This window comes from Pagrus pagrus, assembly GCF_965226575.1.
Source record: "Pagrus pagrus genome assembly, chromosome: 9".
Taxonomy (NCBI): domain Eukaryota; kingdom Metazoa; phylum Chordata; class Actinopteri; order Spariformes; family Sparidae; genus Pagrus; species Pagrus pagrus.
This window is the reverse complement of record NC_140193.1, coordinates 29,611,056-29,638,828: the sequence shown is the minus strand read 5'-3', so window position 1 is coordinate 29,638,828 and position 27,773 is coordinate 29,611,056. Positions and strand designations below refer to the sequence as shown.

Here is a 27,773-nt window from a genome sequence, read left to right as displayed (position 1 = left end):
AGACACAAATCTTTGTGAGACTTGTAAATCATAAGTTTTAATTTTCGGTTTTCTTGGGTGAAATGTTGTTTTTGTTACAGTCAGCACACACGGAACACAGAAGATAGGTAGATAGATAGATCGGCAGGATTCCACAAAAACTACTGAATGGATTTCCACATGCTTGGATGGAGGATGGGTCTCGGCCCAGAATAGACCCCATTAACTTTGGGTGCTGATCCTGATAAAGGGACCGACCTAGGATTTTTTTCTCAGTTTCTTTAATATTGGGAGATAGGGCTTTTGTCAACATTTGCGTCAAAGATGTAATATGTAGGAATTTAAGTTCAAAACATCAAAAATTAACCACCATCATCAACAGAATGTAAAGAAATAACAATTTTAGGGTTTTTTTAGGGACTATTTCAAATAAGTCTATGTATTGTGTTAAAGGGATAGCTACTGAAGTTAGCATGCTTAAAACTCTTTCTGTCAGCTGTGCAAAGCTCCTGTGCTCCTTGTAGTCTAGCTAACTGAGCTAACAGTAGATCCAGTCATGGATGATGGATGCTGAGCTTATGGTTAAGCTGATGGTTAAGCAGTTATGGCTGGTTTAGAATTTAGAATGATACACGGCTATAGAGTTTGATACTGGATGAGGCTTGACTGAATTAAAGGAGACTGTTAGGCCCCGGAGGAGTTATGCACTCTACTCTTAGTTTGTTTTGTTGTTCTACAAGTCAGAAGAATCAAACAGAAACAATTGCTGCATGTTGACATGTAATGATGAAGAGGTGATGATGTAAAGTCTCTCAAATGCACAGGACCTTTATACTATCCATGAGTGAATGACACCAGTCCTTCCAGATCGCTAATATCTAACATAGAATCATTAAGATGTTCACCTTATTCTGATGACTAATTAACACAGTCTATCTTTAATTTACACTCCATCAAAGGAAGATTGAATTCTTGATTGCAAGTAGGGCTGCAGGACTTCAATTAAAGGGTAAAACTGACAATTTTCCACATTAAAGTTTGTTTACAGGTCTTGGGGAGAACTACTGTATATGGGAAAAAAGTTTTAAAAAGCCTTTTGCGGCCCCAGAGGAAGCCAGAGGCTATGAAATGTGCCTCATGTGGTATCACTGTGGCTGAGTTGCACTGTGGGTAACGTAGGCACCAGGTTTTGAGTCATGAGTCCAACAGTGTTATAGGAGTGCAATGCTAGAGCAGTCGATTGCTTTTTCAAAATCTGGCGCCTACATTACTAGGCTACATTATCGTTTCTCTGGTTGTAGTTTCCCAAATGTTAGGATCTGCTTCTTTCCTCTATTATCTATCTTTGTAAACTGAATATGGGTTTTGGACTGCTGATTGGACATAATAAGACATTTGAGGACATCTTGCTGGGCTTTATGAAACTGTCAAGGACATATAGTATAATACCTAATCACAAGCATCAGATAAATAGAGTGCCAATGCATCAGGTTTCCTCATAGTCATATCTCATACCTTCTCTGTGCCTAACTGTATGTTATTTTTATTTTATTATACTTTATGTAATTCTTTTTTCGACTGTTTACCTGTCTATTGGTTGTAGTGTTTCCTTATTGCCTTTATTGTCTTGTGAAAACACTTTAAATTGTTGTTGCTGTTACTTCCAGTGTCCATGTGATGTTTTCCCCTATAAGGTAAAGTGGGCGGGCCTGAATGTGACGTACGCAGGGTCAAAGGTAATTTTGTACGTCGGCGTGGTGGTTTGGCGCCAGCAATTTCGCGGGGTAACAGCACAAGGAAGAGCGCAACAGGACAAGGAAGCTGAAATATTGAACACAAAGCTGTGCTGCAGAGTTACAAACATCATAAAGTGCAGTGCGCGGCCGCTGTGTGTGTGTCATTACTGCTTCTCGCATTTCGTCCTGAACTCCGAGGTGAGCAGCCAGTGTGGTCAGCGGTGGGTGCTGTGTGTGTGTTGTCTAACAAGCACGTAAATACCTGGTCGTTAGCCCTTTTAATTAGCTTGTCGGTGGGGCTAAATGAGCCCCTTGCCGTGGACAGGTGAGCCAGGGGGTGAGGCAGTGTCACCGCGGTGTTAGTAGCCGTGGGGTCCACTGTGACTGTGAGCATGAAACTTTGCTAGCTACAGGCTCTGCATGCAGGCTGCTAACGCTGCTAACTAGTTCAAGCTACTTAACATTAGCAGGCTGCTTGCTACATCAGCGCTGTCCAACAAACTGTGTTCAAATGTTTGGTCCGTGAGTTGTAACACTTCTGAAGTCCTGACCTGTCGAGTGTATTCAGTAAGTTCATGGTGTTATTTACAGCAGGACACCGACAGACTTGTTTTGGTGCCTCTGGGTGTTGAGGGGAAGTTGCTAAATAGGACTGCTGGCCTCTGGTAGCATCCAGCACACACAGTGATCCCGTCAAATGATCTTAAAGAGACGGTGTTTACATTAGCAGCTCATCCTAACGTGTTTACACACGTTTGTATGGTGTTTATAACCTTTGTCCTCATTCATCCTATGTCTACAGCTCTGGATACAGTGGAGGGTGAACGCAGCTCGACATAAAGCTCACTGAGGTATGTCCTTGCATCTGTTCTCTGTCCCTGCTAATATATTCATTATGCCAGAGGTGGCTATGGTGTATATCTCAAAAACGGGTGAAAACCACTGAATATTTTAAGTAGACAAAATCATGCTTGATCATCAAATATGAGCCACACACATCAGTGTTTACATCAGGCCTGCACCAGTTCATACCTACACTACACATGTGATGGCAGTGTGTTTCTGTCCCTGTAGTCCTTCCTGTGAAACTTTTTAAAATATGTTTTATGTTTTAACTACAAGTGAACACAATCATATATGCATCTTTTTAAGCGTGATCAAGTTGCTTAATGTTGTAGTCAACAGGCTGTTACGTCAAGCCTTGTGTTCAGAGTTGCTCTTCTTTTAATCATGTGAGGTGTTAATGTTTTTTATGTGTCCATGCTAGTGATCTAAATCTGAAACTTTATTGAGTGACTCTTCGGTAATGTTAGCTGACCTGGGATGGCACTGTCAACACTTAGTTTCACAGAAGAGGCCACTGTCTTCACATTTAAGGGGCTCTATGTAACAATTTGTAGTAATTTACATCTATTGATGATTTTTATAGGCCATATGTGAGCAGATTGTAACTTGACATGAGACTTCCTGGGAGTGCTCCCGCAAAGTCTGCAAGACTCAGTCATAATCCCTTTTTTTCCAACATGGCCCCTGTGCTTTCTTTTTCTAACTCTGCTTTCTATGTCTCTCTTGTTAAAAGGCCTTGAGGAGGTGAGTTATAATGATGGCGACGGCGGAGCCTCCGAGCAGCTCCAGCTTTCTCCCCCTGCTGGAGTCTCTGGAAGACAGCGCTGCTGAACAATCAGAACAGACAGATGCCTACCTCACTATCGCCAAGTATGTTACTACTTCTAGTCGGTGACGGTGTCGCCTCTCTAGAATATGAGTTAGAAAATAATTTTTCTTTGTCCTTTTGCAGCCGACTCAGTGGAGAGGAAAGCCGACAGTTCCTCCCTGCAGTTGAAAAGCACTTTTCTCGTTTGGGTAAAGCCACCTTGGTGAGTCTTTTGCACATCTTTGATACACATAAAGCTGGAGGAACCTCTGAATCTCCCATATTTATATTGAAGCGCTTGATTTCTATGATACTTAATTCTGTCCTTGTCTCATGTTGTTTCCAGGCTCACATAACCAGTCCGAATGCAGAGCTGAGCCAAGCTGCCTTGCAAGCTTTAGGGTTTTGTGTGTACCATTCTCGCGTTGTCTCTGGACTGCCTGGTACATTAATTTACATATTCTATACATCAGAGTTTCATGTGAGCTGCTGTGATGCAATTCTGTGAAAATGTTATTGTTGCTGAAGGTGATTGTCTCTTGTTATTTATCCAGAAACCTTTCTAGCAGAACTACTATCAGCACTTTGCTCCCTCGTGGTGAAGTCGACGGATAAGAACACATGCACCAGAGCATTATGGGTCATCTCCAAACAGAGCTTTCCTCAAGATATGGTTGCCAAAAAAGTGAGCATTAGCTGAGATTTAAGCAGAGGCACAACTGAAAATGGTGCAGTGGTAGTGCTATTTTTGTTTTAAAGGTAAATGGTGTCATGATACTGGTGTTACTTCACTCACTCAGGTGTCGTCTATACTAGACACACTGGAGAGTGTGTGGCGCAGAGAGGACATCCAGTCTGTGGTGATGGAGCACGAGGCCTTAAATGTTGTCATCAGGTAAGCGAACAATAAGTTATTTTCATTGGTGTGTCATGATATTGTATGTCTCTTGTTAAAGGTTTAGGTCATTTTAAAACTCTCTTTGGTAATAACCCGTAGCAGTGTCATGTCTTCCACAAGCTGGAAAGTTTATTTTTGTTTCTGATCATATGATCTGAAATAGTAGTTGGACAGGAGTTGCCTTTTTCCCTGAATAATGATGTTTTATCTCATAGAAGTGTACTGATTGATGTGAGTGGTGGTAGCCTTTATTTCCACCGAGGCCCCTTTCTGCTTAAGAATACTGCAGTTGTGTTGGCACAATGTAAAAAAAAATCAAATCAAATGTTTTTCTGGTATTTATAGAATGCTGGAGCAAGTGCCAGCCCAGATGGGTGATGGAGCGGTACGGTGGGCGAAGCTCATCATCCCGCTGGTGGTCCACTCTGCTTCCAAGGTGCGTCTACGGGCCGCAGCAGCCATGGAGTTGGGTATGCCTCTTCTCCTGGAGAAACAGGTGGAGGTGGCTGCCATCATTGAACCGATGATGTCCACAGTGAGTATCTTTGTGTGTCAGAGCCTATGTCCATAATGGTGACTCAATGGAAATGCAGCAAAAGTAAGCACTGCACCACAGGACTGGGAATATTTTGTCCCAATGTTTAAGCATCATCAGATCTTGACTGGTTACATTTTTGATAATCATAAGGATCTATGAATATTCAAGATGCAAGATTAAAGTGCAGCACTAATTGCCAACCTTTGTTGTATTGAACACCTGCCAAAATGAAAATGAGTTGAGCAGTGTAAGTAACTCTGCTGACATGCCTCTATTTGTCTTCCCAGAAACTGATCCCAGAGCTCCAGAAGCTTTTCATGTCCAAGAATGAAACCAATGTCCTGAAGCTGTGGCCCTTGTTTGTGAAACTACTCGGGAAGGTAATTATGTCTGCATGTTTTCTCTCTGAAATATAGCTGGGTAACTGATGACCAAACATGTCCCATGTAGAAACACAGGCCATTGCATCACAATATCAATAATGTCTATTGAGGAATAGGAATGCTAGTGAGGTACATTAGGCAGAAAAGCATCAGGGGTTTGTCGGTCTGATCGTGTTCAGTCTGCTAAACAGATCCTTCACTCATCAAATAAAGAGAAATGTCCCACACTTCAACCTACAAAACAACGTTACAGGACCAAACAACGGTAATGTGCTAACTGGTAGTGTCTTTGGCAACTTTATATGAGGGAAAAAATACCACAGTTATACGTGGAGAAGTGTCTGTCATCCTGTCTTTAAGGTGCTTCTTGGTTCAGTGTGAACAAATAAAGGAGGTGTAAAGGCGAGCCTTTCTTGCGGCGATAATGTGGAGTCTCACTGTGAAAAGGGCTAGTCTTTAGTAGATGCACCTTTAGCCTCAATCACAGCACTCAGTCTTTGTGGATCAGTCTAAATCATTCTTGCACATCTGGACACTGCGATTTTACTCCATTCCTCTTTGCAGTACGGCTGAAGGGTTGGCCAGGTTGCATGGCGATCGGCTGTGAACAGCCTATTTGAAATCCAGCCACAAATTCTCTATTGGATTGAGGTCTGGGCTTTCACTCGGCCACGGTCTTTACACCCTTTCTGTGTAGCTTTCGCTGTATGCTTCGGATCGTTGTCTTGGTGGAAAATAAATCTTCTCCTAAGTTGTAGTTCTCTTGCAGACTGAATCAGGTTCTCCTCCAGGAGTTCACTATATTTGGCTGCATTCATTTTACCTTCTACCTTTACAAGCCTTCCAGGGCCTGCTGCCGAGAAGCATCCCCACAGCATGATGCTGCCACCACCATGCTTCACAGTGGGGATGGTGTGTTTGTGGTGATGTGCAGTGTTAGGTGTTCAAACATAGCGTTTACTCTGATGGCCAAAAAGCTCAATTTTGGTCTCATCAGACCAAAGAACCTTCTTCCAAATGACCTTGGAGTCTCCCACATGCCTTTGCGTGAACTTTAGTTGAGATTTAATGAGCTTTCTTCAACAGTGGCTTTCTCTTTGCCACTCTCCCATAAAGCTTTGACTGGTGAAGAAGCTGGGCAACAGTTTTTGTATGCAGAGTCTCTCCCATCTCAGCTGCTTTTAACTTGTTCAGAGTAGTCATAGGTGTCTTGGTGGCCTCCCTCACTAGTCCCCTTCTTGCACGGTCACTCAGTTTGTGAGGACGGCCTGCTCTACACATGTGCCATATTCCTTCAATTTCTTAATAATGGATTTAACTGAACTTGGGGAATGTTCAGTGACTTTGAAATAGTTTTGTCTCCATCCCCTGACACAAATATATTTGGTCCGGGACAATGACGGGACAGTGAAAAAAAAATGTCAACTAAACTTCGAAATGGGTGTTGTTTGCAAAGTCATTAAATATGAGTATCTAGACGTTACTTTATCGTTTGAATAATTTAATAAAAAAGTGTGAGCGGCGAAACTATAGAAGGCTAACGTTCTCGCGGCACCTCACGATAGGCAGTTAGCCTGTTCGTGCAAATGCATTTACGTCATCCACTCTGCTGCTGGCTGCTGCTTGACTCGCGCCAATGCAACATTCATAGAGCCAGAGCGATGGACCATCATTAACGACAGGTGGTTTAATAAACAGCCCCCTGATGCAAGCCCCAATACTGCCGACTCCCGAAACGAGGACATCCCAAGTCCTGGTCATGATTCATCGTCCTCCCCTGTGGTAAGTTAATTGTCTTAACTGTCAATGTTGGCTAGTGCTCAGCGATAGCTAACGCTCACTCAAACAAAATGCTCAATTCCCTCCTCCGTATATCTTTGTGTTTCCCTGAGGTTGAGGACTATAATGCAGAGCAGGCAGTTGGGAAGTGGTGGCAAAGTGGTCAGAGAACATGCCGACCCGTGTTCAACGACTCTGTGTGAGACAAGAAAAAAAATCTCCGCGGCGGTCAGCCGTCCTGACCGAGACTTCAGTGAACTTTCCCCCCAGAAAACAGCATCCCTCCCCGCGAGTGAACTAGTTAGACAGCGTCCTGTTTACTGATGGCGATTATGTAACTTTGTACGAAAAACGTAACTTTGTCACTTTCCAGGGTGTTTGGTGGGTCAGGATCTCAATCACAACACATTATAACAGCATCCATATGATTATAAACAGTCAGCGGTACATGTTTAGATATAGGAGGACACCGGGAAACACCTTGAAAAAAACACACACGTCATCATACACGTCATGATGATGACGTGTACCGTCATCATCGCCGGCTTTCTGTGTGAATTATACTCTGCTTCGTCTTTTGCGCCGGAGCTGCTCGGCTCTGTGTGAACAGCCAGCGGCGGAGAAACCGATAATGCGGCGTCTCTGTGTGAAAAGGGCTAGAAACTCATAGGTTACAGGGAGCACCTGAACAATGTGTTGTGTTTTTGGGTCTTGAGGTGTATGTGAGAGAGTGACACATCAAGACAGAGAGGAGTGTTGTGTAGGAGGGCAGGAGTAAGCAGAGTAAATGTGAAGGGGGAGATCTGGTGGGGTGGGTGAATGAGTGAGAGCAAGATGATTGACATTCATAAATGATAACAAGATAAAATGATGTTCCTATAGTACTACTGACTTGTAGTAATAACTTGTAATTACAACTGAAAAAAGATACATTTATTAAACTGTATTATGGAACACAGAGACCATACAGCCATAACATATTGAATTAAAAAAAAACAACTATCAGAATTCTTTAATGTTGACATAATGATAAATTAGTCTGGATATTGAGAAACAATAGAAAACATGTCTTAAAACAACTCCTTTCCCTTCTAGTCTAGGAGAGGCAACAGATCAGACTGATATTCATATGTTTAATAAAATAAGTATTTTAAACTTATATGGTGGACCATATAAATGGTGGTGTGATGGTTAAGTGTGATGGTTAAGTGACAAAAAAGGATCAAATTATATGTATTCTGCATAATTGGGGGGGCGACGACAATAATTTAAATTTGGGACACTGTTGGTTATATCCGGGACACTACAAAGTAGAATTCGGGACAGTTGTGGGACACTGAGGAAAAAAGTTAATTTCGAGCCCTGTCAGGTGATCTCCATTTCACTAATTGTGAGACTATTGGCACCAATTGGCTGGTCCTCTGTGGAATTAGGTCAGTTAATTTAAAGGGGGTGAATTCTTCACCTAATGCAATCACCTATTTTACATGATATATTTTTAATTAATTCACATTACTTTGTAGAAATCTTTTTTCACTTTGCCAGTAAAGAGGTTTTTTTTTTTGTATATTTTTTGTATGTTGACAATGATTCCATTGATAAAAACAATGAAATGGGAAAACAATTAAGGGGTGAATACTTTTATAGGACTGTATATGCAGAACTTTCTACATCAGAGAATCATTTTCTTAAGTTTAGATTTACTGACTGAAAGTTCTCAAGGTCTATATTTGCAAAGGACATCTTTTTTAGACGGATATAAATGTATTTCCTACAGTTGCTGCACAGAGGAGGCCCCTTCATCAACTCTCTCCTGCATCTGGAGGAACTTGGTTTCCGTAGCTCCTCTCCCACCATCAAGAAGATTGCCTTCATTGCCTGGAAAAGCCTCATAGACAACTTTGCCCTCAATCCAGGTAAGCCAGACTCTCATCCCTGTTTTTTTTTTTTCCCTTGGACTAATCCAGTTCTTAAACTCTAAACTTTAGCAACGCACAGGGACCATGGCTGACTTTTGTTTTCTTCTGTCTCCTGAAGACATACTGTGCAGCAGCAAACGTATGAAGCTCCTCATGCAGCCCCTCTCATCCATCAACGTCAGGACGGAGGCCCTGCTGCTCACCAAGGTGGAGGTCTGGTGGTACCTGGTGGTCCAGCTCGGGCCAAACCTGTCCCCTAACTTTGATCAGGTTGGACACAACTCTTTTTCTCTCAACCACTGTAACGTCTCACTCACCTGTCCCAGCCAGTCCGTACCAGTAAAAACAAGATGTAGATGTATATTAAGGAAAACATTGTCGGGTGAGTGAACAGTATTTGTCTCTCTCCAGGTGTCTGTCCCTCTGCTCCAGTGCACCATTGGATCTGACTCCTCCTCAGTGCCTGGCACCCCTTCTAGAGCTGCCAGTCAAAATGGTGCTGCTGCACCTGCCACACCCAAGACTGGTATGTTTATACACCCACCTCCCTCCACCCAGGCCTATCAGTCTCCTACAGTGTGTGATGCATTAGACCAGCAAACAGAGACTGAAGTTGCAGCAGAGTGAGAAAGGACATGGAGTCTGTTATTTGTAGTTTCTTCTCCTCCCGTTGCAGGCCCTGCAGGCTTCAACAGCCCAGCCAATACGTCTCGGATGAGCCTGAACTCCAGCATCCAGATGCCCACCACCTTCCCCTCCATCCAGCTGCTGGGCCTGGAGATGTTGCTTCACTATTTTCTGGGACCAGAGGTTATCGCCTCAGCAGCAAAGAACAAACTCATCCTGAGTCTTGGTGAGAGAATGTTTTATGAAGTAAATAAATGAAGAGCATTGCAGTTGTAGTCGGGCTTATCAAACAAGGTTGCCCAAAAAAAACAGACAACCAGGACAGTAAAGTTGGACCAAAACAGTGTTTATTCTGCCTGTCCTACATTACTAATTAACAAGCAGTAAATGGGTGGGAAACAGTCTGATGAGCCTTTTTCTAGATGTCTGAATCACAGTCCATATCTTAGATTTTTTGTTGGGAAGTGATGAAGAAAAAATTCCCCAAAATGATGTGACAACGAGTGAAAATTGATTGTCACCATTGACTGCATTTTAATTATAACATGTTTCTTATGAGCAAAATTGTCTTTTCTCTCCAGAGCCCTTGAACCACCCACTCCTCTCTGGTGCCTCCTCTTTCACTAAACATGCTGCTGTGCTCACCTCCAACATCAGAGATGGATTCACCAACATCGGCAAAGAAGCTCCAGGTAAACAACAGCTTTACATGACTGAGCTGATTTAAATTAATCACATTCTCTCTTCAGTCGTATAAATGAGATTTCCTGTCTCTGAAGCAGTCTAGATTTTATAGTTTGTAAATAGTTAAATGGGTTCCCCTCTCCACCGCCTCCGGTCAGCATTTGGCAGAATGTCTGTCATTGTTAATCGAGACGATTTTATTGTCAAGGCCTCCAGATAAACTGTAGGAGGCCATGCTGACGTAAATGCTCAGAGGTCACAAATATGGAAACAGCTGTTGTTGACTATTTGAAGTCTTGAAGTTATTCAACAAGACTAAAGCAGTACTGACAAAATATCATGGAGCCCTAGCACTAAGGTAACCTGGTTGTTGTTGACTTTCTGCAGTTACTTCTTAGCGGGCATTCGGAGCAAAAACAGCCCTGCATTAAAACAGTGCATGGGGCTGTGTTGGTGAGGACATTTGTTTATGGTATCTGTGGGTTACAGAAAAACGCAGCACAAAACAAAACGCATGTTCTACAGGATTTAACAAATCTGGAAAGTTACCACAGCGACAACTATTTTATCGTCTGTCATGATTATGCTGAAATAAACAGGAAATGCAGTGGTCGTGCTACAAAGTAGCACCCTTTTTTTTCCTCCAATTTAATTTGTCACAGTGTTGGACTTAATGTGGCCTTACACCTGATATAAATGAGAAACTACGTTTCTTTTAATTATTATTAATCTGTTTTTTATACAAGAGTTATGCCTCACAATAACATCAGCCACTGTCTTTGTGAAAGCACTGTGGAGGAATGAGAGGAAGCATTATGACTCAAGGCCACTTCTTCTTGAATCCAATGTCTTAAGTATGTTAGTCCCCATAAAACACCTGTTCATATACTGAAAGTATGAGTTTAAAATTAAGTTTACTGATTGCTGAATATAAAACATGTTTTACAGTAACAAAGTTATTTCAGTGCACATTCTCTCACAGTCTTTAGTTCATGTAACAGTTACGGTTCCACCTGCTCTGCTCCTCCTGCAGCATCTCTGTTGGCTGTCCTATGGACCAGTCTTGTCCGTTGTGTCAACTCAACTATAGAGTCTGGTAGGTACTTGGATGTTAAGTTGTCTTGATGGCAATAAGTCTGGATTGTTTGCATGTGACAGGAAGAGCACTACTAAATAATTGCAAATGAATGTGGGGCTCATTTGTTCCATATTTTTTTCAAATGAAATCTTATCTATACATCTCTCCAGTCCAGTCAGTAATTATGTATGTTATGTCTTTATAAAGGGTTCATCAGATCTCCAAAGGTAGATTTAGAATCGGACTCCTCCATTAAAGCTCTCCCTGTTTACTAATTTTCTTACTCAGCATTTTGTTTGTAGAGCAGTAAACACAGAGGTGCTTTCTGTTTTTGATCCGCTTGCAACATTGCTAATTTTGAGACATGCTATCATAATGTACTGTTATATTTGACAAGAGGATGGCAAAACCATCATCAACCATTAATTTTACATTTTTAAATAATAAAGACATTTGCAGGGTATTTGTTTTATTGGTGTGGCGTTAATGTCCACTATCACTAATTACTTGCAAATTACAGCGATGAAATGATGGGACCAATAAAATTGGTCCTAAAGAATGATATTCCTGTTGCTTTTTTTTAATAGATAACCATTTCAACTGTCATTGTGGCTGCTTCTCAACATGGTGGGCTCTTAAAGTTGTGGGTCCCGCCTCGTAGCTCCACATAGAGCACATTGATGGGTCTGGGCTCTGTCTTTTGAGAAGAGGATTAGTGAGGCCTCATCCTCTCCTTCTGCCCGACTCACTCACTGTCATCAGTTTAAGTCTGAGCGTTCAGAGCCTTGTGCTCTGGACTGCTGTGAAGAGAGAGAAACACTGAGGGGTCTGTCCCCAATGATGAATCTCTTCTCTTAAATTAGACACACTTCCTACTCTCAAGCAAAACCTAAAAAGTGACCTGTAAAGTTGTTTCTTCCCCCCCCCATGCCCCTGTTTGCATTTGACATTCTGTTTTGAGCTGAATGTCATCTCTGACTGTCAACAGGCAGTAAGAAGGACCGTCAGGGCTGTGAGGTTCTGACTCTGATGCTTCAGGCTCTACAGACCATCGTCACCTCTGAAGCTCTGCCTGCAGACAAAGTCCTGGTAAGACAGAGATCCAAACTATCTTTGTTTCTTCATTATGTTTTAGTTTCAGTGATTCTTAAGTGTCCTTGACCTGCAACTTTAAACTGACTGTGATTTGAATATCTTTGAAATGTATTGCTCAGCTGCAGTTTTAAGAAGACGTTGTGGATAAAATGGCTGTAATCTAAATGTCTCTGCTCCATTTAACTGTTGAATCTTTGACCTCAGATTCTCTTCGAGGCCACAGTGAAAGGTATTCCCCAGAGAGTTCTTGGCTCTGCCTCCTATCAAGTGGGCAAGATGGATGTGCTTAATGTGAGTTTGACTTGGTCCACTTTTTTTTAAAAGTAGTTCAGTATTCATGGGAATGCTCATAAAGAGGATTGGTTCAACTCTGTATTTCATTCCTCAGGGGACACCAGCTCTGTTCCTCATTCTTCTCCTCTACAACAGCAGCATGCTCGCAGCGTACATAGAGGATGAGAGGTTGGTTTTATGTTTAATATTCATTTATTTACATAAGATGTCAGCTTAATTTGTGCTCACAGCTGTAGTTTACTGAAGTCTTAGTCTAGACCAAAACAAAACAAAATCCCTGGTTGCCTTTTTTAGTTGAAGTCTGAGGAGGGTACACACAGACCTGTAAAAATGAAGCCTGCTATGCTGATGGTTAACACATTCATAAAACAGTTTTGTTAAATGTTCGTCCTGCATGATCCCTGCTCCGGACCTGTAGGTTGAAAAAAAAGTATTTGGTCCGGATTTTAGATATCTTAAGCACATGTGACAAATAAATAAAAACTTTGGTGTTTGATCTGCACAATTAATCAAAATATCATTGAAATAACAATATGGTCAAGTGCAATATCCAAAGTGCAGAAGCTCTTTTGATGAAGGTAAAAATGTGTGACAAACAGCTTTATAATGAAGTGCTGTCGTGCTGCAGAGACGTCCTGGCCTACAAATCTCTGGATGTAAGAAAACATGTTTGTTTGACTCCAAAAATTGTCACACCTTCATAGTAAAATTAGTTTTTTCAGTCAAAATGACAATTGTGATGTAAAAAGATCATTCCTGCTAAACATGAAAAGTATCACAAGATTTGACTGTTAAAATAATTGCAATTGTTTATTTATTTTTATTTCTTTACAATATTCTACAGCCTCAGCTGACACATGGTTTGTTATTATGGTTACTAGTGCTATTTTTAATCAGTTTTCCTACAGAATAATTAAGTGAAGTTTAAAGTACCAGTTAATGTACAGTACTGATGCAGTATGGATGATGGTTTGGTGCCCTCTAGTAGTGCAAATGTAAGCTGCAGTTTGAATTAATCTTCCAATATACCCTTTTTCTGGTTTAAAAAAATAGTCAATAGTCTTGTGCATTGGAGCTTCTTGATTTATGAATGTAGGACATACTGTATGTCTTATAAAAGTGTTGTTGCTTTTTTCTCTCTGCAGATTTTATCAGTGCCTTCAAACGCTGGTGAGCTGCGGTTTGTCGGGCCCCACTTCCCCTCTGGCATTTGGGGAGGCGGTGCTGGGGGCCATCGGGCGCAGTGCTCCTTCTCTGCAGAACAAGGAGCAACTGTTGAGGATGTGGAGTGTGGTGGTCAGCCCGCTTACAGACACCATTACACAGGTAGGCAGCAGGGAATCGGTGGCATCACTCATGGGACTGAAAATGATGACCAATGTTGTTGTTTAGTGGCCATGTTTATGTCAGCATATAGTAGAGGTCGACCAATTAATCGGCGCCGATAGGAGCTTTTACAAACTATGGTTATCGCCTGAACTTGGCTCAGATGGCAGCTGTGCAGCCTTCACCATTTTGCATGGAGGATATGCTGAGTCAATCATCATCATTTGAGGGCCACTCCTTCTTAATCTAAAGTAAACAAATTGACACAGATGGGTAACTGCTGTATGTTAATGTAGATATGCAGCAGACATACATGCTTGACAGAATTTAATTAATAGGAAATGTTTTAATGTGACTAAGAAAGACTAATGGTACATCAGAGATAATTTTTTTCATAAAATAATTCTCCACTCCCTGAAATACCTTCCACGCATTACTCTGGCGATAGGGTTAGGAATTATGGGCTACCGTTAAATCTTTGCGGTCCCGGGGAAACGTTGGAACAGCTGATTTCACCAGAGGCTGACAAGTGTGGCATTCAAGTCATATCTAGTCTTGCAAAGCCGGACCTCTCTCATCCGACCCTTTTATTGACCTGCAGTTTAGGTTAATGGTATCAACAGTGACCCCAGGAACAGAATGCTGTCTGTTTGCTGTTTAAGCTGATTTCTGGTACCTGATTTTCACAACCATAATTTATCTTTGTGCTGACCAAAATGATTGAAGTGATAAATAATCTCAAACTTTAAACTGTAAATCTGTTACTAGATAATACACATTCCATGATGAAAAGGAGAAATGAGGTGTAAAGAAGAAAAAGTTTTTAAGGCAGAAATGACATTACACTCAGAATTAAACACAAGATCACTCAACATTAGGCTTTGGTCATAGAGGAAGTGATCACAGATACTTACTGCGGAGGAATGTTGCTAAGTGAGCGTGCCAGCAGAGCACTCAATGAATTCAATCTCACATGAGTAACACTTTCAATCACGTCTTTTTTACAGTCTAATGAAGTCAACCAAGGTGACGCTCTGGAGCACAACTTTAGTGCCATGCACTCTGCCTTGTTGTTTCCAATTACACAGCTACTACCTGGCACACCACTACAGCAGGTCTGTTTATCTTAAGATTGTATTTCACCTACAAGATCATTGTATTGTATACATGAAGCGGCCGGACTGGTCTGAAATCCTGTTTTCACTTTGACCAAAGGGAATGGCCTGATTGTGATCCTTGTATTTTATTCAGGCGACCCAGAAGTCAATGTTGTCCACATGGTCCAAGTTGTACAAAGTGTTTGCTCGCTGTTCCGCCCTGGTGGTCACAGCTGAGGAAAACATCTGCTGCGAGGAGTTCTGTGCAAAGATGACAGCTGCAACAGACAGAGATGCCCTAATGGTGAGTAGAGGAGAGGAAAACTGCCATCATGGTGAAGCACCACTGACCATGTGTAAAATCTAAACAAAGATTTATTTTCCACTACGGGTAAAACATAGAGTAACCTGGAAAAAAAAGAAGAAAACTAAAATAATTGTTGTAGAGATGGATTGATCTTACAATTTTTATCTTCATTTTGTTCAGAATTACTTTTAAACTTTAAATGATTCATCCTCGCATTAAGGGGTTTCCAGGTAAGAGGTTGGAAGTTATGATGGTTGCTAATGTACTAAATCTACACACTAGCAGCCCATTTTTTGATTTGGTTACACAAAAGACAACATTCAAAACCTAACATGGTGAAATGATTTTATATTTGTTTTGAAATCCCTGGTTTTCACACATTGATGCTGTCTGATCCTCCAGGTTCCCTCAACATTAAATGCTGTTGCCAGTATCCTCCAAGTCATGGTGGAGTGTGTGGACTTCTCGCCGTACACTCCTCAGTTTCAGCAAAAGTTGAAGTGTAAGAGAACTTAAGCTAGCATTATGTCAGTCTGAACACAAGATTAAATGGAGAAATCACTTTTCAACTGTTGCTTCTTCTAGCTCCTCACACTCCAGTAAACTGGATGAAAAAGAGAAATAAGGTCCTGGGGAATCTGTCCACCTTCCAGTCCCTGCTGGTGCAGTGTCTAGAGGTTTATCTGGAGGGCCCCGAGGCTTCCTCTGAAGCCACAGGATTGGCCCTGGTCTCCATCCTGTCTGCTCTCTTCACCAACCTCGCTCTTCCCAACACTATCCAAGAAGCCCTGACTTCTCTGATTCAACCTCTCACACTCCTCTGCAAACAAGCGGGCAGTGAACCACCCATATTCCCCCCACATCTTCTGGGAAAGGTGGATTCTTTATCAGACACACAGTTCAGTATTTTCTCTTTTTTTTTTTGGCATTTTACGCATTAACTGTCTGCCTTTTCCCTTTCTGCCTTCAGTTGGAGAAGCTTTACAGTGATGTTTTCGGCTGCCTGCAGACCCGATCTACTCTGGCGTATGATGGTGAACTCCTGGTTCTGCTTTCTCCTCTGCTTTGTGTGTTGTTTCCTCACAAGAACAAACAGCTCCGCAACTCGGTCACCCAGTTCTGGAACTCCACCTTTGCCAACTCAACCAACCTCACTTACCCCGATGAGATCAGGTGAAAATCTCCAGGTCATATAATTTAACGGACACATTTTGAGCGATGACGTTGCACCAGTTATGATTTCATTGCAGTGGTAGAAGGTGAAATGGAGAGAATGTTATTTAAATTTAGTTGTCCCTTTTTTCTGCATCTGGGGATATGTGTCGATAACTTCATGATCATAACATATCGCTACAATGGGAAATGTTTTAGGTACAGTCAGGTGGGCTTACAGCATCTGATCGATGTTGTCATTATTTTTCCTCAGACCAATTTTGAGCCAAGTGAAGCAGAAGACCCCAATCATTCTTCCTTGTTTTGAGCTCGTCAGTGTTCCTGATGAGCTCAGTGGACAGTATTCAGTGAGTTACAACTAACACTGCTTTTACCTTTGTGCTTTGATTTTAGCTACATACACCGCTCTCTCTCTCTCTCTGTTCTCATTGTTATTATTTGTGACTGGTCTCTGTCTTTTTCAGAGTGAGAGTTCCCAGTTGGAGACCAAGCTTAGTGGGATGCCAGTTTCATCTGTGGGGAAGAGGAACTCACTGCTGGGAAAGTCTGCTGAGCTGAGGGACACGAGCGCCACAAAGACCTCCAAGCCAGTTTCTGTAAGTTTAGACTCAGACCAGACATGTTTCATGAAGGATGTGTTGTGTTGCTTGAACTTAATATCTGTCTGGATGGCGTCAGGCAGGATGATGTTTGAAAACTTAAACCTCAGGATATGACTACATCTAACATGAATCACTGGAAGGTCCCACACAAGGTGTGGTTGTTGAACAAGGACATGCTGAGGCTCTGATAGGAGTGGGGGGCAACGGGCCTTTGTCCTAAAGTTATATCTTGTACGTCCACAATACAGATGTGTAGAAGACTTGAATCTGTGGGGGTGATTGCACTGTCTCTAGGTCAAATTTGACCAGAAGCCTTTGCTGTGTCTTTCCCCTCTAGATTTCATTTCCACGCTACTGTACTTTCATAAAAACAAAAAATTACCTTCATGTCTATGTAAGTAAACATAAAGGTTTTGAGAGATGTGTTGATTTATCATCTTGTCCATATATGTATTTAGATGAATTACTTAACATGTCCTCAGGTGTTCCTGTGATTTTTATCTTTTTTTTGATTGGTTGTTCCAGCCTGCTGCTCTACGATTAAATATGCTGCTTATTATATCATTTGTTTAGGAGATGCAGCTATTAATTAATTAGTTATCAACTATTAAATTAAAGCTGGGGTTGTTAAGCTTGTAGAGACTACCAAGAGGAAAACAAAATTTGTCAAGTATCCAACTGCGAAATCCCACTCCCTCCCTCCAGTCCCCCCTCCAGAGCCACTCCTCTGACTCAAATGAACGCACACCGTTTGACTACATCGACACCATCTGCCCCATAGCTCTCGCTGGCCAGCAGGGAGATGTTAGTCGGCTAGTTTGATACGTTCAACAAGGTCTCTTAGCTTTATGTACCCCTGTCTAAAAAGGCTAACTGACGCGACAGTTACTCCTTGCTGCTGCCGGTGTATGCTTGCCATCTTTAGCTACTGAGAGAATCTGTTGCTGCCTCACACTTGGTTTTTGGCTCAGACTGTGTACTGTGAGCGAATGGCAACAACATCATATTGTATTGACATTTAAGAAAACAAATCACATTATCATAATAAACGTAAACAACGATCATGGCTATTAACAATCACTGCTATACTGCTAGCATGTTATTTTTTGGGAGGTTACCACTTTATTATTCAATTACAAAGACAAACTGATCAGCCCTATATTAAGGGCAGATGTATATTTTACATGCACACTGAAATTCAAAATCTAAGATTTTGGCGGTCATTATTTTTCCAGTTGCTTTACCAGCTGTTTCATGACAGCGTGATGAAACGCCTTTTTTTAGAATAGACTGCTTCAAAAGATGTTTATCTTGTTTATATAATGTTTACGTAAGCTGGGAAACCTCCCATTTTGCAATAAGAGAACACATTGTGTGACCATGCAAGGATGAGGTTACAGCTCCTATGTTGTACTCAGACTTTTCCTTTGGGTTTGGTTTGCTCAAGCCATCATTGCTCAACGGATTTCCATTGTGTTCCCTTCATCAGACAAAGCTGGACTTTGGCTCTCCCAAGCCTCCTCGCAGAGAGGTTTTGGAGGAAGAGGCCTCCATTGACTTTGTCTTCATTCCTCCTGAGACGAAGGAGCGAGTCCTGACGGAGCACCAGAAGGAGGTTAAAAGGACTAAAAGGTCAGATTAGTTTGTTCATCTGTTTGCAAAAATACATTTTATATAAATCCACGTTGTTAGTCTAAAGAGCTGATGTTTTCTATGACACAGGGTTGACATCCCTGCCATGTACAACAACCTTGATGCTTCTCTGGATACAACGGTTTTCAGCCAGTACACACAGAGCCAAGAAGAGTCTTTGTAAGTGTTGAGCGTCTGCTACCAGAATCAGGATACATCCCTGCGCTCTAATAAAAAAAATGGCATTCACATAATAAACCTTTTTTTTTCCACAGAGACAAACTGCCGGCTGAACAAGCTGACAACGTTAGTAAAGAGGCTCCTGGCAAGGTAATGAAATACACATTCCCAGCAGGGGGGCAAAACGAAAAATCCACCCTGCCAGGAAAGACACCACTGAGGACTTGTTTGTCCTTTTTTCATTCTGCCAAAACACGTATAAATAAAACAAAAGCTCCTTGTACATTGTTATTTGCAGAGCTTTAAAGCCAACACAGCCCACATGTTCTTTCAGACTAACAGTAACAGGAGTTTCAGTGTTAATTGATTAAACTGTAAGATCTCTGGGTTAAAGTGTTGCAACAGAAATAATTGGAAGCATTAATCAAAGCAGTGGCAGAATTGTGCTGTTTCTCAGACATTTTTCACTACAATCGGACTACCTAAGCTGTGGCCTTACACCAGTCTGCACACTTTAAAATACTTTTCCAGGTAAAGGTGTGCCTTCATTGACTTAAAAAATAAGCTTAATTGTAGACTTGCTTCATCCTATTGTCAAACACGGTAATTTACATGAAACTTAGCAAAATCCATAAAAGATACCCCCTGAAACGGCAAAACACTTTTTCAGAAAGCAAAAATCGGATCATCCATCTATCGATTTCTTGTGCTTGTTGTGGTTCAGGTTGTGGTTGCAGCAGGCAAACCAGGGTAGCCAAGATGTCTTCCCACCCCAACAATACACTCCTACTCTACTAGCATCAGCACATTACAGTTAAAGTGTAAGAGAGGCCACACCATAGTATATTGCAGTATCGATTATTTGTCCCACCCTATAATGTTTGACACAGTCATACCAGTTTCTGTTGATGAGCATATGCTTACACTTACAGCAGTGAGGATTTTAATGGCATTTGAGACAAAGAAAATACAAATCAACTCTTTGTCACTATAGCTAAAAATGTCTGAAGAATACACCAACACACTCACATTTCTAGATTTACTTGTATAGTTTAGGCACCAAACTTGCATTTTCTACATAATCATACTCAAAACATCTGTGTTAGTCCAGATTTTTTAAAAATTTTTTTTACATATCTTTGCAGCAGATACAGTTACTTGAATTTGCTTTCTTTCAGGTTCCTCAGGAGACTGTGGAAAAAGAGGAAGACACTGAAATTCTAACAAAAGAGACTCAGGACTATGCCAGCCCCAAAGCAGAAGAGAACATGACAGAAAACAATGAGCAGGAAGAGATGATCCCTGAATCAGCAGATGTTTCTATGGAGGATGATGCCAAGAGTGATGATGGAGCAGAAGACTTGGACATGGAGTCCAAAGAAGGCACGAGTCCTAACATCTCTGGCACCTCAGACTTGGTCTCAGGAACTCCCCAGAAACCCAACAGTCGCCGTCAGTCCTTTATAACTCTAGAAAAGTATGCTGAGGGCAAGCCTGCCAGCCCCAGCAGTGGGTCCACATTCACAGGTCCCCTCATAAAGACCTCCAACAGCCAAGAACGCTCTAAAACCAACAAGACATCGACCTCTTCGGCTTCTCAGACATCCACTGGTCCAAACTCTCAGGATTCCCAGTCCACTCCGACAGGAAAAGTGAACTCGCAGTGTCCTGTGAAAGATGCCCCTGAGTCCCCTCAAAGGCCCAAAGAATCTGTGACAAAATGTGAGCCAGTAAGGTTGACTGAGAGAATGCCCAGTGACACAACAGAGGATGAAGATGTTATTCCAGACACCCAGGCTGAACTGGAGAGAAAGGAAAGTACAAAGATGCCTTCCACATTAGATAATCTGGAACCATCATGCCAGGAAGAGGAATCTGAACAGACTTTGGATGACTCTCAATCCTCTGTGACCCAGATTTCTCCAAGCGAACTCCGGCGTTCTGGACGCTGCAGAGTCAGACCTCTGCTGCCTGGAGAGGACCCTAAGGAACGAGAAGAGAAAAATGTGCAGTTAAAAAGGAGACGTTCTGGAGAGGAGCCTAAAAGTGATTCCCCAATCTCAGTGCAAAGTAGACGAAGCACAAGAAGTCAGCAGGCTGCTGAGGAGGACAGTGGCAGGGACAGATTACGAACCAGGGCTCAGAGGGACAAGAGTGAGTCAAGCCAAACCGACTCTCAAGGTAGAGCTCACAAGAGGATCAAATTGTACAGCAATTCACAGGAGTTTCTTGATAAACCTGAACCCAAAAGGAGAAGCGCCAGAGGGCAAGAGTCCAGCCAAACTGACTTGCTGTCAGGCTCACAGGCTGATTCCGAAAGCCAGTCACAGAGTAGGCACAGGCGGCGGAGTAAATCATCATTGGATTCCAAGGAGGAGGTTGGAATGAAGAAAAAGGTTTTGCTTGACAAGGGAGAGTCCAGCCAAACCACCACACATGAGCTCGATCTTGTAGAACAGAACGAAAAGGACGATAAACGAAAGAGAGATTCTCAAGTGATCACTCTTTCACCTCAAAGTGGTGGCAAATCCCAAGAGTTTGAGCTTGTAGAACTGAAAGAAAAGGATACGCCAAAGAAAGATTCACAAATGATCACTCAATCTAGTGGCAAATCCAAAGAGTTTGAGGTTGTAGAACAGACTGACAAGGAGGATAATAAGCCAGAGAAACATTCACAAATGATCACTCCAACCCCTCAATCTAGTGGCAAATCCCAAGAGTTTGATCTTATAGAACAGAACGAAAAGGAAGATAAGCCAGAAAAAGACTCTCAAATGATAACCGAGTCTGAGCTTGTAGAAGAGACCAAAAAGGATGATGAGATAAAGAAAGATTCTCAAATGGTTGCTTCTCCTCTCCAAACCAGTGGCCAGTCCCAAGAGTTTGAGCTTATCGAAAAGGCAGACAAGCAGGACAATTCTCAGATAATCACTTCTTCTCTAAGTAATGAGTCCCAAGATGGAACAAGCCCAACAAACAAGTTGGTGACTGAATCAGAGCTCAAAGATGAACACAAGATCAGTGAAGGTACAAATGACAACCTTAGTCAAGAGGGCCCTCAAGTGATTACGCCATCTGATAGCCAGTCGCTGCGTAGATCCAGAAGAAGCAAGGCATCATCTGAGGCAGCAGAGTCTGAAGACAAAAATGAAAGTAAGGGCTCATTAGGAAGGGAGACCAGGTCCAATTCCCAGGCAGCATTGTCAGCTGTCAGTCATGCAGAGGCCACAGTTGGAGGTAGGACCAGAAGGAGCAAGGTCCACGAGGATCAGTCTAAATCAAGTCCTTGCTCAACCCCGGAGAGTTCTCAGTCACTAGATATTGTAGGATCAACAGAGTCCTCCCAAGGCAGGGGCAGATACGCAAGGCGAAAATCTTCTCAAGGATTAGTAGCCAATGTAGGATCCTCAGACTCTGAATCCTCAGAGGCCAGAGAAAATTCCCTTATGCCGAAAAAGAGAGGGAGAAAACCTCGGGCGTCTCTTCAAAGTCCTCTCACCGTGGAAATTAAAGACAAAATTATTAGTGATAAGGTAAAGAATGATAGTGACACTTCTCCAAAAGCAGATACTCAAAGCAAAGAAGCTAAAAATGCAGCTTATTTAGAGGAACCAGATTTACAGAGTTCTGAATCACTCGAGGTGACTCACAAAATTGAGGAGCAAAGTAACAACGAATCTCCAGTAGAGGCTGATGCTGTTGTAGAGAAACCTGACACTGAAAACACAATGAAGAGCAAATCGCTCAGTGTTTCACCTCGCAAAGATAATATTGATAATACCTCTTTACAAGAAAGTGACACTGGGGACTTAAAATCTGCTGAAATGCTTGAATCAGTTGAGATCAGTACTGAACAGAGTCAGGAGAAGTTGCCCTCTGACACATCTGTGTCGTCTGCTGTGGACACGCTGTCGGTACCTGAGACAACACGGATGCTTCTGGCCTCAGAGTCGTCAGAGGAGAAAACTGAAAGAGTATCGGAGCCTGCCGCCAGTATTACTGAAAAACAGACTGATGATTCAGAATCAAACCACCTAGAACAACCAGTTGTTCCAGCGGAGGAGTTGACTGAAGACACTCACAATTCCTCTTTTGGACAAAACCAGATGGAGTGTCCAAATGTCACAGATGAGGAACAGGCTGCCTCTATTAAAGAAGGCAATTCACCAGACCAGCTCACAGAGGCAAGTGCTGGTGATGACGTCACACCTCTACAGGAGGGCAATGAAGATGGCAAAACCCAGGCGATGGAATGTCAGGATGAAGAGGAAACTCAGACTACCAACACTGAGAACGATGTTGCAAATTTGGATTCTGCTCTGCCTGATGATTGTAATACTTCAGTGTCATCAGAGTCAACAAGCAAAGATGCTTTCCAGGGTTCTCCAGTGAAGCAGAAGGACCTGGAGGCTGTAATGGGGCCAGATGTTGGCCAAAGCCCCAGCAGCAGCAGGACCAGAGGAACCTGGTCTCCTTCTGCCTCCCCATCAACCAGTATTCTTAAAAAGGGCCAGAAGAGACCACTAGAGGATGAGACTCCCTCACCTCTTATCAAAGTAGGAGACAAACTTGTGAAATATAATGCAAAACAAAATGCAAATATACACACACAACAAAAATCTGAACTTGTATTTGTTTGTACTGTTAGTAAAAGTCACTCTATTTTCTCCTTTAAACTTTGCAGTCCAGGCGTGTGTCTTTTGCAAATCCAATCCAACATCAGGAAATGGCAGATGACATTGATCGTCGCAGCCCTGCTATCAGAACCAGCTCCCCCAGAAGGTCCAAAATTAGCAATATCCCACAGCCTAAGGTAAGAGTGTGACCAGCATTGTTCTGATCCAAATGAACCAATGTTTCAAGTTATCTGGTTTGATCTAACATGACACCCTTCTGCTACCTATTCTAGTATGTCACTACTCCAACAAAGGGCTTGCTGATCCTCAGTCCCAGAAATCTACATAGTCCAGGTTACAAGAGCTCCAAGAAATGCCTGGTAAGCACACAAATGAGAAATCTGCATTCATTACTTTCACCATTAGCTTTGGGCATAAGAAATGAAACAAGCTGACAAACACAGTTCAGGCTAACATGTTAGCAAAAAACACATGAAGCAGACACAGAGAAACATTAACATCAAACATTTACTCCTCTGATTTGCCTTCCAGCTACTTCTGAGGGGTATGGGGGCATCACGATTTTGAATCGAAGTTGAAAATTGATCGAAATTAGTTTTCAAATTCGATCACTGAATTCAACTGCGATATAGACAAAGATGTTTCAGAGGTTTTTTTCTTGATTTCTTTAAGAAGAGGGTTTACCCGGGACAGACTTTAGAAACCTACATTTCAATCTTTTGTTGTTTAGGGTTGTATTTTTTGGACTGGAATCTTTATTTTTGGTGAATATTATTTGTGCTTGTTTAACGTGCAAAAATTCTCTGTGCTCATCATTGCAAGCATCACCCTCGCCACCCACCCCCACCCAAAAGTTGCACTGAAGGCTATTTATTCTAATTGTAGCTGCAACCCTTATTTCCAGATTTCTGAAATGAGCCAAGAGCCGCGGCCTGTTTCCAGAGACTGTATCTACCCTGCCCTGGTTGGCTGCTCTACGCCTGTAGAAGCCGTGCTGCCTCAGATATCCTCCAACATGTGGTGAGTACAGTTTAAGGTTAATGAAAGGACAGATGTTTCATATTTGTTCAAATATTTTTTTTATTTTTAAGTATGTTAATTCTAAAAAATTCTCTCCACAGGTCTCGTGGTTTTGGGCAGCTTGTTCGAGCCAGAAACATCAAAACAGTGGGTGACCTCAGTGCTCTTACTCCCAGTGAAATCAAGACTCTGCCAATTCGCTCCCCAAAGATCTCCAATGTCAAAAAGGCACTTAAAATCTATGAACAGCAGGTATGCCAGGGGAGAGAGGGCTGCAAGTGGATTGAGACCACACAGCAAAAACAAATGATGTCAATTTAACACAAATATATAATGATGAGATTCTTTTTTTTATTTGACATCTGAACAATTCTCCTCTAGCGTAAAGGACGAGGTGGTGATGAGTTGAAGAGTTTTGATGAAACGGAGATGTTGACCTCTGAACTGGAGGACACCAGTGCTCCTCAAAACCAGGATGAGGAGGATAAGACCTCAGTCGAGACTCTAGGTGCGTAAACTCTTCATGTAACAAAGCCCTCTCAGACAGTTTTTTCTCCCCCCAAAGTTGGGAGAGTCCACTGTATTGAGTGCTACAGGGATTATATACTTGGCCATTTCTTATTGCAAAGTTTGTTGGAAAATGTTTTATTCTTCCATGAATTTGTTTTAGACCAAAGAAATATTTTGACATTGTGGGAAGTATGTTTATTTTCTTTCTTGCAGCAAGTTTGATGAGAACATCAAACAAACCAAACTCTGTATGATTCTACAGCCAGGAGCCAGTTAGTTTAACATAGGCCAGGATCACACTACAGGAGTATCTGGCAGATTTAACCCAGATTCACCCCTCCCAGCAATCGCAGGAGCTTGGTTGGTCCAGAAGGTCAGCCCACGTTATTAAGTGATGTAAAGGGGGGACAGATCCGGTCTTAAACCCCTGAACTGCTCCTGACTCATCGTCCCCGATGAATATCAAGATTGTCATTATGTCAGTACTTTTAACAATAGCCAATGAGAAATATCTCGCAGCAGCTGACGGTGTTGCCAAGCAACGTTAAAAAACCTTAGCCCTTCAAGCTAATGTTAGCTAGCATACTACTGTTGACAGATATTTAAACTCAGTTTGAATGGGCAGAATAGACGGCCCGTGTTGACTGCAGTGAGAAAAAAAGTAAGAAGAAAAACCAGGTCTGGATGAGAAAATGTTTGGGGAGAGTTCTAATATTACTACAGCAGTTGTTGAGCCACTGTCTCCATTTATTTACATTTGCCTACCTGAGCTGTTGTATCGCTCCCTCCAACACAATAATAATATCCTGTGGTGTGCGATGCGCAGCTTTTTTTCAAATCTTGTAGTGTGAGCATGTTTTGGATTAGATTTTGAAGCTCCTGTGGTGTTGATACAGCCTTAGTATAAAGGCTGGAAACACAGGGAAATGGTTAGCCTTGCTCAGTTAGGTTAAATAATCTGCCTCCTTCTGAACTTCACCAATTATCATATTATATCTCATTTATTTAATGTGTAAAAAACATAAAATTGTAGTTTTACAGTGGGTTACATGCAGGACTATTTCTTAGCTAAAAATCTAAGAAGTTACGACTTTCCAGCTGTTTTCCTGGCGACTGGTCAAAGCCAAGAAATAGATGACACATGTTTTTGTACAGACTAAACAAATCAGACGTGTTAATGAGTGAGCTTTAGAGTTGCTTGTAGGTAGATTGTGACCTTTGGACGGAGACAAGCTAGCTACTCATTCCTTTTTTCTGGTACTGAAGCTAACCATCCTTTGCTTCATATTTACTACATCAAGATAAGAGATACAAATCCTGTTATCAAGCTCTCCACGAATAACTGTTTCTCATAATCACAAACTATTTCTTAAGTATCTAAATGTCCTCTTTCTATTTGCAGCAACAGAGCTGGTTGATGAGCCTGTTCCTGCAGACTCGAAGCCAGAGCGAGACGGCTCAGAGAATCAGACCGCTAACACAATTGCCAAAGAGCAGAGACCTGAAGGGCTGCTGTCAGAGGTGGAGGCCCTGACCTGCAGGATGACGCCATTAGAACTCAGTTACTGTGCACCGGAGCAGCTCGTACAGATGCACGATCAGTTAGGAGGCATGATGAGGCGTGTGGTGGTCGAGCTGCAGACACGTCTGTGCCAGACAGATGACAAACCCTGAAGAGACTTCTGCTGGATCAGACAGCTGGACAGGCGCTGACAGGCACATACAGAGACAGATCTATTCAGGTGGAATCTGGATCAAAGGATACCTACATTTTCTTTTACCCACCCAAGCTTTCTGTAGACACAAGTATGAAATGAACAGACTTTTACAAAGGAGGATTTTATGGTTTTAACTGAGAATGCCTTGTCTGTGTCCCACCTTTGATCTTTGTTTACTCAGTGTTTTTTATTAACTGTTAGCAGCACTTTTATTTTTCCATTTCTAGCTTGAGCTGTTGGGTAGTTTATACAATTTTAACACTCAAAGGGAAGCACAGTTAACACTTTCTAAGCTGTGCCAAAAGAAGAAAATTATTTTTAATAGTTGTAACCTTGACATGGATGATTTTTTTCCTTCCATCCTCTGTAGACTTTGTATCAAGGACAGATGTTAGACTACGATGGTATGTTGAAGAAAAAAATGTTTTTCTCAACATGCGTTTGACACCCACCAGTTTTGTAAATATGCTTTCTCTCATGTCACTACTTCCCTCCATGTGCCTGTTTTTAGGCTGTTTACAATTCAACTCATCAGTTCGTTTGTATATTTTATAGTATTTCCTGCTTTGTAAACCTGCTCTCACTTCATTTTAATGTCTTATTGTGATTTTAAAGTCATGAAGCATATTGTAGTTGATGGTAGACATTCTGCACTCCTTTCTCATTTTAAATACTTCAATAAATGATGGAACTGAACACCTATGCGCAATTACATTTGTACGTTTCTGTTTGTACCCAAGTGATGTAAGTTAGTCAGATATTTACACATAAGGAGGCGTCAGTGAGAGAAATCACTCTGATTGGCTGTTGGGCTGACCACTGCCATATTTGTGAGAGAGGTGTCTAAAAATGCTGCTTAATCATAATGGTTTGTATATCCAGTCCTGACTGTTCTGTTTCTCTTCAA

General features: G+C 42.0%; 1 protein-coding gene across 1 annotated transcript; it reads left to right on the top strand.

Annotated features, from left to right (window-relative positions):
- Nucleotides 1–1,746: 1,746 nt before the first annotated feature.
- On the top strand, nt 1,747–27,562 carry rif1 (replication timing regulatory factor 1). The gene is made up of 36 exons (XM_084361340.1): nt 1,747–1,913; nt 2,518–2,566; nt 3,295–3,431; nt 3,514–3,592; nt 3,716–3,812; nt 3,924–4,054; nt 4,170–4,264; nt 4,613–4,802; nt 5,093–5,185; nt 8,745–8,883; nt 9,005–9,156; nt 9,298–9,412; nt 9,563–9,739; nt 10,095–10,205; nt 11,231–11,293; nt 12,264–12,364; nt 12,575–12,661; nt 12,759–12,832; nt 13,810–13,990; nt 14,998–15,105; nt 15,242–15,391; nt 15,797–15,896; nt 15,980–16,269; nt 16,365–16,567; nt 16,821–16,914; nt 17,032–17,163; nt 18,659–18,801; nt 18,892–18,981; nt 19,077–19,131; nt 20,160–23,537; nt 23,666–23,794; nt 23,891–23,977; nt 24,523–24,638; nt 24,740–24,890; nt 25,020–25,146; nt 26,551–27,562. The coding sequence occupies exons 3-36, from the start codon at nt 3,316–3,318 to the stop codon at nt 26,820–26,822; spliced, it is 7,626 nt and encodes a 2,541-aa protein (XP_084217466.1). The 5' UTR covers nt 1,747–1,913; nt 2,518–2,566; nt 3,295–3,315; the 3' UTR covers nt 26,823–27,562.
- The last annotated feature ends 211 nt before the right edge of the window (nt 27,563–27,773 follow it).